The sequence below is a fragment of the Salvelinus namaycush genome, chromosome 14 (genome assembly GCF_016432855.1).
Source record: "Salvelinus namaycush isolate Seneca chromosome 14, SaNama_1.0, whole genome shotgun sequence".
NCBI classification, from domain to species: Eukaryota; Metazoa; Chordata; class Actinopteri; order Salmoniformes; family Salmonidae; genus Salvelinus; species Salvelinus namaycush.
In genome coordinates, this window is record NC_052320.1 from 11305861 (window position 1) to 11321123 (window position 15263).

The 15263-nt window shown below is 38.9% G+C and overlaps 1 protein-coding gene across 1 annotated transcript; it reads left to right on the top strand.

The window, feature by feature from the left end:
• The first annotated feature begins 1013 nt into the window (after window positions 1–1013).
• On the top strand, window positions 1014–14940 carry LOC120059005 (E3 ubiquitin-protein ligase MARCHF9-like). Its single transcript, XM_039007763.1, has 4 exons — window positions 1014–1337; window positions 13297–13452; window positions 13962–14154; window positions 14612–14940. Exons 1-4 carry the CDS (start codon window positions 1014–1016, stop codon window positions 14938–14940), a joined length of 1002 nt encoding a protein of 333 aa, XP_038863691.1.
• Window positions 14941–15263: the final 323 nt, after the last annotated feature.

Consider the following 15263-nt stretch of genomic DNA (forward strand, 5'->3'; position numbering starts at 1 on the left):
TTTTGGGTGGCTGTTTTTACAGCTACTTAACACGCAAATTCACTGGATTGTAAATTGGATCCACTCTGTGTGGACGTCGGGTGCAATGGGGTGGATCATTCTTGATGGATCAATCCGAAACATTACCGAGGAATAGAATATAAAATAATTATCATGATCTGACCGCTGGGATGCTACTTAAGAACAATAAAAAGACGATATAATCACACGTCTTCACCTAACTTCCATTACATCGTCTTTCGGCACCCTTTTGGATTATGATTCTTGACAACAGTCTCAGATATGACTGTGTGGCTGGTAATGGAATGTTGTTGTTTTTCACACCTCGTTCTACATTCTATTATGGCTCTACGTCACCCCGTTCTACATTTTATTATGGCTCTATGTTGCTCTCTCTTCCGCTAGTCATACTCTGGCTGTCTTCTGCTTTGGGTAGCAAAACATGGATTTTTGCTGCAAACCCCAAGTGCAATGCATTTGACGATGTGTAGAATTTAGATCGATAGTGCAAGCAATGGACTCTGGCATTGTACGTTATAGGCCTGTCACGCATTTGTGGTGGTAGGGGTGGAGGAAACATCTAACTAGACTGCATTCGCAGAGTTGTTCGGTAATGAATATTGAGAATGTCTCGAGCTTCTCAAGAGAACAATCTCCCATCCGCATTGTTTTAGACACACATGCCATCAGAGAGACAACAACCAAGACGCGGTCCTTTATTTCTTACCATTTGACAGCACATTTACAGTAGGGTAGGCCTAACCTACAAGTTTGTTAACCTTATCGGTAATGTTATTCAGAAGATGTATTGGTGAAAATTAGCCATAGTTCATGTAGTACAATAATTGGCTTAAAAAAATTATACCAATAATAATAATAATACCAATAACAACAATAATATTAATAATAACAATAATAACATTTCTAAATCAACGGCATATTTTGTATTTGATTGAGACCACATTATTGTCAAATAGGTTTCATTCCCTTCTGAAGAATTCATGTAGCCAAAAATGTTCAAATATCGGATCCGAATGTTTTTCAACGAACTGAAAGTGCTGGTTTTTATGCGAGACGATTCGAGACAGCCCGACAGATCCGACGCAGATAGACGGTCCAGCATGCGGGGTCTAGGGATGGGCGGCTGCGGCTGGCCTCCCTTTGTGGACTGCTCCTCCCGGGATGACGAGGAGGAGTATTACGGGACGGAACCTCGACCTCGGAGCCTGGGCTTTGAGGAGAAGGACCCCAAACTGCAAGTGGGCATGGACACCGTATCACTCACCAGCACCGCAAGCAGCCTGCGCTGTCGTATCTGCTTCCAGGGCCCAGAACAGGTACTGTCCGAGATAGATACATACGCCTTCACGTTGTCCTGCTTTTCGCGCCACAACACATCACTGCTCAATTGGACCATAGGCAATAGCCCTATGCTGTACATGGTGCTGAATGTTAGCGCACCTATAGGCCTATAGTTAAACCTATATGTCCTGGCTATATTTTGACCAGTTGCGAGTTGGTGTGTTCTGTGTTGACAAATTGATTTGGTTGAGAAAATACTGACAACTATTATTTGTATTGTAGTACTCTATACAACATTGTAGATTATCGCGGTCCACGTGTAAACGAGAATAATAATTGGCCTGGCAATGAACTTGTAACGAATGGCAGAAGAGCATAAAAAGACTGGCACGCAGGCTTGTTTGTGGGCCTATAAGCCAAGGAAAGTATAGGCATGCAGAACAATGAACGAATCTTTGGTCCTCAGCCAAAACTTGACACAACAGATGTGCAGAACCAGTACAGCCTGGCTGAGCTGGATAATCATGGTCTTGAGATAATTATATATGGTGTACGTGCCACTGGAGCACAGACGGAAATCACCACTTAATCACTTTATAAGATTTGATGTTTGTCATAGTGTTAATACAATATACAGTAGGTGCTAATTCATAGCATCTGTACACTCAATGGGACGTTGCAGAAATGAGAAACAATAGAAAAGAACAGGCCGTTTTTTTACACCTGTAATTGAAAGGCCCAGTGATTTATATATACTCTGAGGGTACAAAACAGTAAGAACACCTGCTCTTTCCATGACATAGACTGACCAGGTGAATCCAGGTGAAAGCCATGATATCTTATTGATGTCACTTGTTAAATCCACTTCAATCAGTGTAGATGAAGGGGGTACACAGGTTAAATAATTATTTTTAAGTCTTGAGACAATTGAGACATGGATTGTGTGCCATTCAGAGGAAGAATGGGTAAGAAAAAAGATTTAAGTGCCTTCGAACAGTATGTACTGTAGTAGGTGCCAGGCACACCGGTTTGTGTCAAGAACTGCAACGTTGCTTGGTTTTTCATGCTAAACAGTTTCCTGTGTGCATCAAGAATGTCCACCACCCAAAGGACATCCAGCAACATTGACACAACTGTGGGAAGCATTGGAGTCAACATGGGCTTCAACACCTTGTAGAGTCCATACCCAGGGGGGGGGTGCAATTCAATATTAGGAAGATGTTCCTAATGTTTTATACACTCAGTTTATTTCCACACTTATGATCATGCTCTTTTAGTGTAAGAGCTGTTTTAAAAAACTGCTTGAAATTTCAGTCTGTTTTGGTGGGATGAAATTTGGGCCTGCCTGTTGACATCACCAGTCAATGAATTACTTAATGGACCAATAAGAAAGAGAGTTCCAAACCTCTCTGCCAATAACAGCACATTTTCTGTTTCCCCCTCCCCCTCTCTTTTTCACCATTTTAATTTAAAACAATCACAGTAAGTACTATATTGTTACCCAAGAATGATTTGATATTGAGAAAAAAACGTCTTTAAGCCTTTAAGACACATTTACCTGTTACCTGGCTCTGGCCAGTTGGACCACATTGTCTGGTTCTCAGGCTAGTTGATCGGGCCTTCAGTGAATAGACTATGAAGCACAGGCAAACAAACATATTCAGAAAACATTTAAAAGTGATTTAAAAGTAGCATCAATCTTCTTTAGATGGACATGATATGAACCTCTCTTTCAGAACCGCTTTCCACCACTTCCATTTAATGATTACTTGGAGGATCATTGGAAAGTCCATGCTCAGACGAATTGAGGCTTTTCTGAGAGCAAACTCCATATTAGGAAGGAGTATGTTAAAAGCACTGTGTGTGTAAGCACTGTGTGTTCCACGGCATTTTTTAGGTAAGATGCTCAAATAATCATTTCTAGGTGAATGAGACAAGTTGAGCAAACACCTAATTTTAAGTTAACGGAATTTTTGCCTACGTTTTCTCAAGTTGGAGATTGGGCCAACTATTTTTTGTTGTTGTTCAGGTAACCGAAGTTGAGTAAACAAAAACAAAAAAGGCTGTGGAACCAGTTAGTTAATAATAATTAGTTGATACAACTAGATAATTTTTTACAGTGATGACCTATTTTCTTAGACCCAGCCACTTTGTCATTTAATTGTTATTTCATTATTTAAGTGCGTCACAACAGGGGACAGAGTCATGTCCCTGTCAGATAGTCTGGGTAGCCATTTGATTAGATGTTCAGGAGTCTTATGTTCTGTTATAATCTCCACCCGGCACAGCCAGAAGAGGACTGGCCACCCCTCATAGCCTGGTTCCTCTCTAGGTTTCTTCCTAGGTTTTGGCCTTTCTAGGGAGTTTTTCCTAGCCACCGTGCTTCTACACCTGCATTGCTTGCTGTTTGGGGTTTTAGGCTGGGTTTCTGTACAGCACTTTGAGATATCAGCTGATGTAAGAAGGGCTATATAAATACATTTTATTTTATTTTATTTATGGCTTGGGGTTAGAAGCTGTTTAGAAGCCTCTTGGACCTTGACATGGTGCTCCGGTACCGCTTGCTTTATGGTAGCAGAGAGAACAGTCTATGACTAGGGTGGCTGGAGTCTTTGACAATTTTTAGTGCCTTCCTCTGAAATCGCCTGGTATAGAGGTCCTGGATAGCAGGATGCTTAGCCCCAGTGATGTACTGGGCCGTACGCACTACCCTCTGTAGTGCCTTGCGGTCGGAGGCCGAGCAGTTGCCATACCAGGCAGTGATGCAACCAGTCAGGATGCTCTCGATGGTGCAGCTGTGAAAACTTTTGAGGATCTGAGGACCCATGCCAACTCTTTTCAGTCTCCTGAGGGGGAATAGGTTTTGTCGTGCCCTCTTCACGACTGTCTTGGTGTGTTTGGACCATGTTAGTTTGGTGGTGATGTGGCCACCAAGGAACTTGAAGCTCTCAACCTGCTCCATTACAGCCCCGCCGATGAGAATGGGGGCATGCTTGGTCCTTCTATTCCTGTTGTCCACAATCATCTCCTTTGTCTTGATCACGTTGAGGGAGAGGTTGTTGTCCTTGCACCACACGGCCAGGTCTCTGACCTCCTCCCTATAGGCTGTCTCGTTGTTGTCGGTGATCAGGCCTACCACTGTTGTGTCATTGGCAAACTTAATGATGGTGTTGGAGTTGTGCCTGGCCGTGCAGTGATGAGTGAACAGGGAGTACAGAAGGGGGCTGAGCACGTACCCCTGAGGGGCTCCCGTCTTGAGGATCAGCGTGGCGGATGTGTTGTTACCTACCTTTACCACCTGGGTGAGGCCCGTCAGGAAGTCCAGGACCCAGTTGCAGAGGGAGGTGTTTAGTCCCAGGGTCCTTAGCTTAGTAATGAACTTTGAGGGAACTATGATGTTGACCGTTGAGCTGTAGTCAAGGAATACCATTCTCACGTAGAAATTCCCATTCAAGTCAATATGGGTGAGGGGTGAAGGGGTATGAGGTATGAGGCATAGAAATATAATCTAGTTCTGTGGTCTGAGGGGCTATGCCCGTTCCAGTAATTATATTTCTATGTGTGCACCATCCCCAACCATTCCACTTGACTCACTGGTGTACACAGCTAGCTTCAGTATTGGCTGTATCAGAGCCTTATATTTTGAATACAAGCCAAATGTAAGGCTCTGGGCAATGCCTGGCAGCATTTGCTTCAGACTGGATGGGTGCCTGGATGGATGGGTTGGGTGTGTGGGTGGGAGGATGGATGGGTGGGTGGTTCGACATACTGGATTACTTTTACCTGGCTTGACATTTTACTGTACAACAAATGTTTGTTTAAGTTTTATTCAGTTCCTCATATTCTGCTATAACGCCTTTATAATGTCAGCCCAGTTATTATAACTTCTTTATCATGTCAGCCCAGTTATTATAATGTCTTTATAATGTCAGCCCAGTTATTATAACTTCTTTATAATGTCAGCCCAGTTATTATAACGTCTTTATCATGTCAGCCCAGTTATTATAATGTCTTTATAATGTCAGCCCAGTTATTATAACTTCTTTATCATGTCAGCCCAGTTATTATAATGTCTTTATAATGTCAGCCCAGTTATTATAACTTCTTTATAATGTCAGCCCAGTTATTATAACGTCTTTATCATGTCAGCCCAGTTATTATAATGTCTTTATAATGTCAGCCCAGTTATTAGAATGTCTTTATCATGTCAGCCCAGTTATTATAACTTCTTTATAATGTCAGCCCAGTTATTATAACGTCTTTATAATGTCAGCCCAGTTATTATAACATCTTTATGTCAGCCCAGTTATTATAATGTCTTTATAATGTCAGCCCAGTTATTATAACATCTTTATGTCAGCCCAGTTATTATAATGTCTTTATAATGTCAGCCCAGTTATTATAACTTCTTTATGTCAGCCCAGTTATTATAACATCTTTATGTCAGCCCAGTTATTATAATGTCTTTATAATGTCAGCCCAGTTATTATAACTTCTTTATGTCAGCCCAGTTATTATAACATCTTTATGTCAGCCCAGTTATTATAATGTCTTTATAATGTCAGCCCAGTTATTATAACATCTTTATGTCAGCCCAGTTATTATAATGTCTTTATAATGTCAGCCCAGTTATTATAATGTCTTTATAATGTCAGCCCAGTTATTATAACATCTTTATGTCAGCCCAGTTATTATAATGTCTTTATAATGTCAGCCCAGTTATTATAACTTCTTTATGTCAGCCCAGTTATTATAATGTCTTTATAATGTCAGCCCAGTTATTATAACTTCTTTATGTCAGCCCAGTTATTATAACATCTTTATGTCAGCCCAGTTATTATAACTTCTTTATAATGTCAGCCCAGTTATTATAACATCTTTATGTCAGCCCAGTTATTATAATGTCTTTATAATGTCAGCCCAGTTATTATAATGTCTTTATAATGTCAGCCCAGTTATTATAACATCTTTATGTCAGCCCAGTTATTATAATGTCTTTATAATGTCAGCCCAGTTATTATGTCTTTATAATATCAGCCAAGTTATTATAACTTCTTTATAATGTCAGCCCAGTTATTATAACTTCTTTATAATGTCAGCCCAGTTATTATAACGTCTTTATCATGTCAGCCCAGTTATTATAACTTCTTTATAATGTCAGCCCAGTTATTATAACATCTTTATGTCAGCCCAGTTATTATAACTTCTTTATAATGTCAGCCCAGTTATTATAACTTCTTTAAAATGTCAGCTCAGTTATTATAACTTCTTTATAATGCCAGCCCAGTTATTATAACATCTTTATGTCAGCCCAGTTATTATAATGTCTTTATAATGTCAGCCCAGTTATTATAACATCTTTATGTCAGCCCAGTTATTATAATGTCTTTATAATGTCAGCCCAGTTATTATAACATCTTTATGTCAGCCCAGTTATTATAATGTCTTTATAATGTCAGCCCAGTTATTATAACATCTTTATGTCAGCCCAGTTATTATAATGTCTTTATCATGTCAGCCCAGTTATTATAACTTCTTTATAATGTCAGCCCAGTTATTATAACGTCTTTATCATGTCAGCCCAGTTATTATAACTTCTTTATAATGTCAGCCCAGTTATTATAACATCTTTATGTCAGCCCAGTTATTATAACTTCTTTATAATGTCAGCCCAGTTATTATAACTTCTTTAAAATGTCAGCCCAGTTATTATAACTTCTTTATAATGTCAGCCCAGTTATTATAACTTCTTTATAATGTCAGCCCAGTTATTATAATGTCTTTATAATGTCAGTCCAGTTATTATAACGTCTTTATCATGTCAGCCCAGTTATTATAACTTCTTTATAATGTCAGCCCAGTTATTATAATGTCTTTATAATGTCAGTCCAGTTATTATAACGTCTTTATCATGTCAGCCCAGTTATTATAATGTCTTTATCATGTCAGCCCAGTTATTATAACATCTTTATGTCAGCCCAGTTATTATAATGTCTTTATAATGTCAGCCCAGTTATTATAACATCTTTATGTCAGCCCAGTTATTATAATGTCTTTATCATGTCAGCCCAGTTATTATAACTTCTTTATAATGTCAGCCCAGTTATTATAACTTCTTTATAATGTCAGCCCAGTTATTATAATGTCTTTATAATGTCAGCCCAGTTATTAAAACATCTTTATGTCAGCCCAGTTATTATAATGTCTTTATCATGTCAGCCCAGTTATTATAACTTCTTTATAATGTCAGCCCAGTTATTATAACGTCTTTATCATGTCAGCCCAGTTATTATAACTTCTTTATAATGTCAGCCCAGTTATTATAACTTCTTTATAATGTCAGCCCAGTTATTATAACTTCTTTATAATGCCAGCCCAGTTATTATAACTTCTTTATCATGTCAGCCCAGTTATTATAACTTCTTTATAATGTCAGCCCAGTTATTATAACTTCTTTATAATGTCAGCCCAGTTATTATAACTTCTTTATAATGTCAGCCCAGTTATTATAACGTCTTTATCATGTCAGCCCAGTTATTATAACTTCTTTATAATGTCAGCCCAGTTATTATAACTTCTTTATAATGTCAGCCCAGTTATTATAACTTCTTTATAATGTCAGCCCAGTTATTATAACTTCTTTATAATGTCAGCCCAGTTATTATAACTTCTTTATAATGTCAGCCCAGTTATTATAACTTCTTTATAATGTCAGCCCAGTTATTATGTCTTTATAATATCAGCCAAGTTATTATAACTTCTTTATAATGTCAGCCCAGTTATTATAACTTCTTTATAATGTCAGCCCAGTTATTATAACGTCTTTATCATGTCAGCCCAGTTATTATAACTTCTTTATAATGTCAGCCCAGTTATTATAACATCTTTATGTCAGCCCAGTTATTATAACTTCTTTATAATGTCAGCCCAGTTATTATAACTTCTTTAAAATGTCAGCCCAGTTATTATAACTTCTTTATAATGTCAGCCCAGTTATTATAACATCTTTATGTCAGCCCAGTTATTATAATGTCTTTATAATGTCAGCCCAGTTATTATAACATCTTTATGTCAGCCCAGTTATTATAATGTCTTTATAATGTCAGCCCAGTTATTATAACATCTTTATGTCAGCCCAGTTATTATAATGTCTTTATAATGTCAGCCCAGTTATTATAACATCTTTATGTCAGCCCAGTTATTATAATGTCTTTATCATGTCAGCCCAGTTATTATAACTTCTTTATAATGTCAGCCCAGTTATTATAACGTCTTTATCATGTCAGCCCAGTTATTATAACTTCTTTATAATGTCAGCCCAGTTATTATAACATCTTTATGTCAGCCCAGTTATTATAACTTCTTTATAATGTCAGCCCAGTTATTATAACTTCTTTAAAATGTCAGCCCAGTTATTATAACTTCTTTATAATGTCAGCCCAGTTATTATAACTTCTTTATAATGTCAGCCCAGTTATTATAATGTCTTTATAATGTCAGTCCAGTTATTATAACGTCTTTATCATGTCAGCCCAGTTATTATAACTTCTTTATAATGTCAGCCCAGTTATTATAATGTCTTTATAATGTCAGTCCAGTTATTATAACGTCTTTATCATGTCAGCCCAGTTATTATAATGTCTTTATCATGTCAGCCCAGTTATTATAACATCTTTATGTCAGCCCAGTTATTATAATGTCTTTATAATGTCAGCCCAGTTATTATAACATCTTTATGTCAGCCCAGTTATTATAATGTCTTTATCATGTCAGCCCAGTTATTATAACTTCTTTATAATGTCAGCCCAGTTATTATAACTTCTTTATAATGTCAGCCCAGTTATTATAATGTCTTTATAATGTCAGCCCAGTTATTATAACATCTTTATGTCAGCCCAGTTATTATAATGTCTTTATCATGTCAGCCCAGTTATTATAACTTCTTTATAATGTCAGCCCAGTTATTATAACGTCTTTATCATGTCAGCCCAGTTATTATAACTTCTTTATAATGTCAGCCCAGTTATTATAACTTCTTTATAATGTCAGCCCAGTTATTATAACTTCTTTATAATGCCAGCCCAGTTATTATAACTTCTTTATCATGTCAGCCCAGTTATTATAACTTCTTTATAATGTCAGCCCAGTTATTATAACTTCTTTATAATGTCAGCCCAGTTATTATAACTTCTTTATAATGTCAGCCCAGTTATTATAACGTCTTTATCATGTCAGCCCAGTTATTATAACTTCTTTATAATGTCAGCCCAGTTATTATAACTTCTTTATAATGTCAGCCCAGTTATTATAACTTCTTTATAATGTCAGCCCAGTTATTATAACTTCTTTATAATGTCAGCCCAGTTATTATAACTTCTTTATAATGTCAGCCCAGTTATTATAACTTCTTTATAATGTCAGCCCAGTTATTATAACTTCTTTATAATGCCAGCCCAGTTATTATAACTTCTTTATCATGTCAGCCCAGTTATTATAACTTCTTTATAATGTCAGCCCAGTTATTATAACTTCTTTATAATGTCAGCCCAGTTATTATAACTTCTTTATAATGTCAGCCCAGTTATTATAACGTCTTTATCATGTCAGCCCAGTTATTATAACTTCTTTATAATGTCAGCCCAGTTATTATAACTTCTTTATAATGTCAGCCCAGTTATTATAACTTCTTTATAATGTCAGCCCAGTTATTATAACTTCTTTATAATGTCAGCCCAGTTATTATAACTTCTTTATAATGTCAGCCCAGTTATTATAATGTCTTTATAATGTCAGCCCAGTTATTATAACGTTTTTATCATGTCAGCCCAGTTATTATAACGTCTTTATCATTTCAGCCCAGTTATTATAATGTCTTTATAATGTCAGCCCAGTTATTATAACGTCTTTATCATTTCAGCCCAGTTATTATAATGTCTTTATAATGTCAGCCCAGTTATTATAACGTCTTTATCATTTCAGCTCAGTTAATATAATGTTCATGACTGACGGGCAAGTAGCTCCTCTCCCCCACTCAAATTGGTATGTGGTTAGTCAATGAAAGTATCTTATAATAACACGTTTTTAACAAGCGAGACAGCGGGGAAATCAATGTTAAAAGTACAATACAGCTGTTTTTATCTCAATATCAAAATATTTCTGGGTAACAATGAAGTACCTTACTGTGATTTTTTCCATTAAAATTGTCAAAAATGTAGCTAGGACTGTCTGGGACAGTTGGGGCTGCTGCGGAAAGGATGGCACATAATAGTGGCTGGAATGGAGCAAATTGAATGGCATCAAACACATAGAAGCCATGCGTTTGATGTAATTGATACCATTCCACATGTACTGAAATTTCAGGTGGTCTTTTCAAACAGCTCTTACACTAAAAGGACATTATCATAATTTTCACAATTTCACAGTATTATTCCAACCTCCTAGTGTGGACATATATACATCACACAGGAAAATCACATTTTTGACTGCACTGGGCATTTAAAAACTGGAAAATATTGTTTTGTCTAATTGTAGTCCCCCTGTCAAGAAACATGGTTCCTGGTTACTATGGGAGGAATAAACATGGGTTAAATGAGCCACTGTGCTCCATTTGTGATTGGAAATAAAGAAAAGGATTTGGGATCTAATTATTTCTGCAGTGAGTGTAGTTTCTAATAGCACTATTAAATATCATGTTCATGAGTCATCAGGGACTATTCTCAATTGGATTTGGTCAACTCCTACCGTCCTCTCTCGTCTCCTTTTGAAAAATGTCAAAGGTAATCGAGGAGAGGTGTTGAGGAGAGGGAAAGTGGACAAAAATGTGCTTGTATGAAATTAGACCTTCTCCACGCCTTATCCAAGACGAAAAGCTGCTGCCTCTGCAAAAGCTAGTGGGGATCCGAATAAACAAATAAACACTCACACATCGTCAGGCAAATTACATTTACAGGGGTGGATCCCAAAATAAATGTGTAAAGTAATAAAAACAAATTAAGTTTGTTGTGCAAGTTGTGGGTCCAGTGTGGCTTAGTTGGTAGAGCATGCCATTTGAAATGCCAGGGTTGTGGGTTTGATTCCCACGGGGGACCAGTACAAATGAACATCTATGCTCTGGATAAGAGTGTCTGCTATATGACTAAAATGTAAAAATGCAAGACAACCAACCAACTTAATTAGTGAGGGTAGTGTCTAATATTCCACTATTGTAATGATTTTAAATCCATGATGGGAAGTGTGCAAAGTGGGAGAAGCCTTGGGATGCAGCCTGACTTCCTTCCCATCTCACCAGATGGGAAGTTTGCTGTAGATGCTGCTAGCAATTAATAGGAAACTGCATTCAGAGGAATGACTAGGCTACTCTTTTAAGGCCCAATCCAGCCATTTGATGTCAATATCAAATCATTTCTGGGTAGCAATGAACTACCTTCCTGTAATAGATTTCCATTAAAATTAGCAAAAAATTTTAGCAACTCAAAAATATTTCTCAAGCTAAAAATTTGCTAGGACTGAGTGGTCTGAGTGTGGAGGGTGAAACTGAAAACTAGCTGTTATTGGCTAGGTTTGAACTCTTTTTGTTATTGGTCCTGTAAACCTGCTGATTACAAGGTCCTGTGTATATTGTATTTTCAACAATCATGAAACAACACTGATCAATTTGTTCACACTTTTACAGTGTTAGTTTTATCAGCTGTTGTACAATGTAATATAAAACAGGAAAAACAGGGAAAACAGAATTTTGGCTGCACTGGGCCTTTAACTTCAGCCATTTTAGATGTGTGTAAATAGGCACATACATAACTGTTTAAATGTTTCTACAATGCTCAGCATTCTCCCTATTCCTCAAGAGTCAGTCTGTTGAAAGGGCAATGTTTGCCGTAGGTGCTGCAGTAGGGCCTGTATTGATTGAGTTCACTGAGAGTCTGCCTCTGCATCCCAAATGGAAACCTATTCCCTACATAGTGCAATACTTTTGACCAGAGTCCTATGTGTCCTAGTCAAAAGTTGTGCACTATAAAGGGAATAGACCGCCAATTTGAGACACATTCTATGTGAACAGTAGGGTTTGAATGGCTCACCTCCCATTCACCTGCCTGCACTTCAAATCTCTGTGCACCCCTGCCAATGTTGCTGGGTCCTAATAGGCTCGTTCTGGCCAACAAGCCATGATCAAGATGGGTGCATGCATTGATCTACTAATGATTCCTAGATATTAATAATTTTAGCACTAATGATTCCTAGACATGAATCATTTAGCAATAATGATTCCTAGACATGAATCATTTGAGAACTAATGATTCCTAGACATGAATCATTTTAGCACTAATGATTCCTAGACATTAATCATTTAGCAATAATGATTCCTAGACATTCATAATTTTAGCACGAATGATTCCTAGACACCAATAATTTTACTTCTAATGATTCCTAGACATGCATAATTTTAGCACTAATGATTCCTAGACACCAATCATTTTAGCATTAATGATTCCTTCACAGGCATAATTTTAGCACTAATGATTCCTAGACATTAATCATTTTAGCATTGATGAGGAGTAACGAACCAACCTCGGCATTTAGCTACAGTACTGACGTTTTCAGCACTTACTTTAAGAAGGAAGTTAGCCAACATTTACTAAGGTGGAAATCGTGGAAGAGGAGAAAGATACTCTATTTAATAATGAATAGGTCATTCATAGTTGCTTTCCGACAGTTTCAAAGTCTACATTAAGTGGGAGGATTGTGATGTTGAGTTAAGGTCCCACAACCTGTGTGGACCCACCCATCGTCCTCTTCTTGAGTGTGCCAGACAGACATACACCAAACCAGTAGCTTCGGGAGAGACATTGAGGGCTATCCATAATCCAATATTGTTTGTTTTTTCTAAATATTTTCAATTCCGAAATAACTTATGGTATGTTATGCCACGTCAGAACATTGACTTGAATAGGAATATCTGTTCTAGTAATTCTGTTTCTACCCCTCTGTCTCCTGCAGGGAGAGCTGCTGAGCCCGTGTCGCTGTAAGGGCTCTGTGCGCTGCACCCACCAGCCCTGCCTCATCCGCTGGATCAGCGAGAGAGGCTCCTGGAGCTGTGAGCTGTGCTACTTCAAGTATCATGTTCTGGCCATCAGCACCAAGAACCCACTGCAGGTACCTCTCCTCAGCCTGTCCAACCCCTCATTCTCTGGGACTTACGCTCTGGCCAGAATCAGACCCTAGCTCCTAGGTACTTCATGCGGTACAATACGGTAGTAGCTACACCTTGCCAACTGCATGATATTCGCCATATTGCTCACACCTATCCTTTCAGATCTACACAAGTGTCTAGGGGGTAGGGGCTAGGGGTCTGTCTCATCCACTCCAGTCGTATTTTCATTGTGCACAAGATCTACTCTCATCTCAAATGAATGAATATTTTTATAGTAGCCACAGATCTTATCTCACAGTTTTCTGCTAATGCATCGATTTAAACAATGCACAATATCGCAATCAGGAGTATGCAGTGCTCTGCTCAGATGCACCAGTCTAGGCATTACAGTTACTCACTTTGCTAGAACAAATCTTGGGCACTCACAATGATGAAGGTGTGAGGACTGGACTTCACCATATGGTCCCTTTCTTACTGTCCCTGTCTTGGCCCTCGTGGCTGTTCTGTTCAGTGGCAGGCCATCTCCCTGACGGTGATTGAGAAGGTCCAGATCGCTGCCATCATCCTGGGCTCCCTGTTCCTCATCGCCAGCATCTCCTGGCTCATCTGGTCGTCCCTCAGCCCCTCGGCCAAGTGGCAGCGTCAGGACCTGCTCTTCCAGATCTGCTACGGCATGTACGGCTTCATGGACATCGTGTGCATCGGTGAGGGGGATGAATCATGTGAAACTGGACCGTTGGCACAGTCACACAAATTCTCATACACAGGCCCATGAACACACACACATGCACGCAGGCAGTTAGGCATGCACAAACATGCACGCAGGCAGGCAGGCAGGCATGCAGGCAGGCAGGCATGCACACACATGTACGCAGGCAGGCAGGCATGCATGCACACGCACAGACACGCACACACACGTAAATCTTTGTAGATAGATTTGTTTTGTGTGAAATGGTGCATTGCCAACCTGAAAACAGATGGTACTAGCTTTGTATCTGCACTGTGTGGTTATGCCAAATGCCAGTTATATATACTAGTGCTATAGTATTTGGCTGATTCTTACATATTAGTTTCTGGGAGTATTTTATGCAAAAGCCTTTAAAATCATTGGATATCTTGCCTTTGCCCATATCTGTAAAAAAAAACTCTCTCTCTTCCCAGGCCTTATAATCCACGAGGGCTCATCAGTGTACCGAATATTCAAGCGTTGGCAGGCTGTCAATCAGCAGTGGAAAGTATTGAACTATATAAAAGCCAATGACTTGGGGGACCCGCTGAGTAGCAGTAAGGGTGGGGGCCGGGGCTCACGAAGTAACTCCCATGGCCTGGGTAGTGGCGGCAGTGGGAGACGGAACCGGAGGTTCAGGACTATTCTGGACCACCACTGTGGCTACACAATCCTGCACATCCTCAGCCAGCTACGGCCCCACAACCCACGCTTTGGCTCCACGGCCAACCGGGAAGTGGTGATGAGGGTGACAACGGTATGAGACTGAACGTGGAAGGACTGGAAGAAAAGACTAAAGCTGGGTATCGTGTTTTCTTTTTTAATCTGGCCAGTTCTTTCAAGTGATTCTGTCAACACCATTGAGAAACTGGATTTCGATACCCAGCCCAGGGAAGGACATGTACAGACAAGACCATGTCTGGCACTGCAGTCAAGCTACTGTGATATTGTAACGACCATTGCCCTGCTAGGCTCATCATGATTCCTCCCAAGTGGGTTTATCCTACTGGAGCAGTGGTTCGCCCTGAAACTACAACAGACAGAACATGCTGAACTATGAGGATCTTTCCAGGAGTTTGTTTAGAG

What these genes read in the sequence shown, in the direction of transcription:
- LOC120059005 (XM_039007763.1), top strand. Translation starts at nt 1,014, where the DNA reads ATGTTCAAATATCGGATCCGAATGTTTTTCAACGAACTGAAAGTGCTG. An exon ending in GCTTCCAGGGCCCAGAACAG is followed by an intron (nt 1,338 to 13,296) that starts GTACTGTCCGAG and finishes TGTCTCCTGCAG; the next exon opens with GGAGAGCTGCTGAGCCCGTG. An exon ending in GCACCAAGAACCCACTGCAG is followed by an intron (nt 13,453 to 13,961) that starts GTACCTCTCCTC and finishes TGTTCTGTTCAG; the next exon opens with TGGCAGGCCATCTCCCTGAC.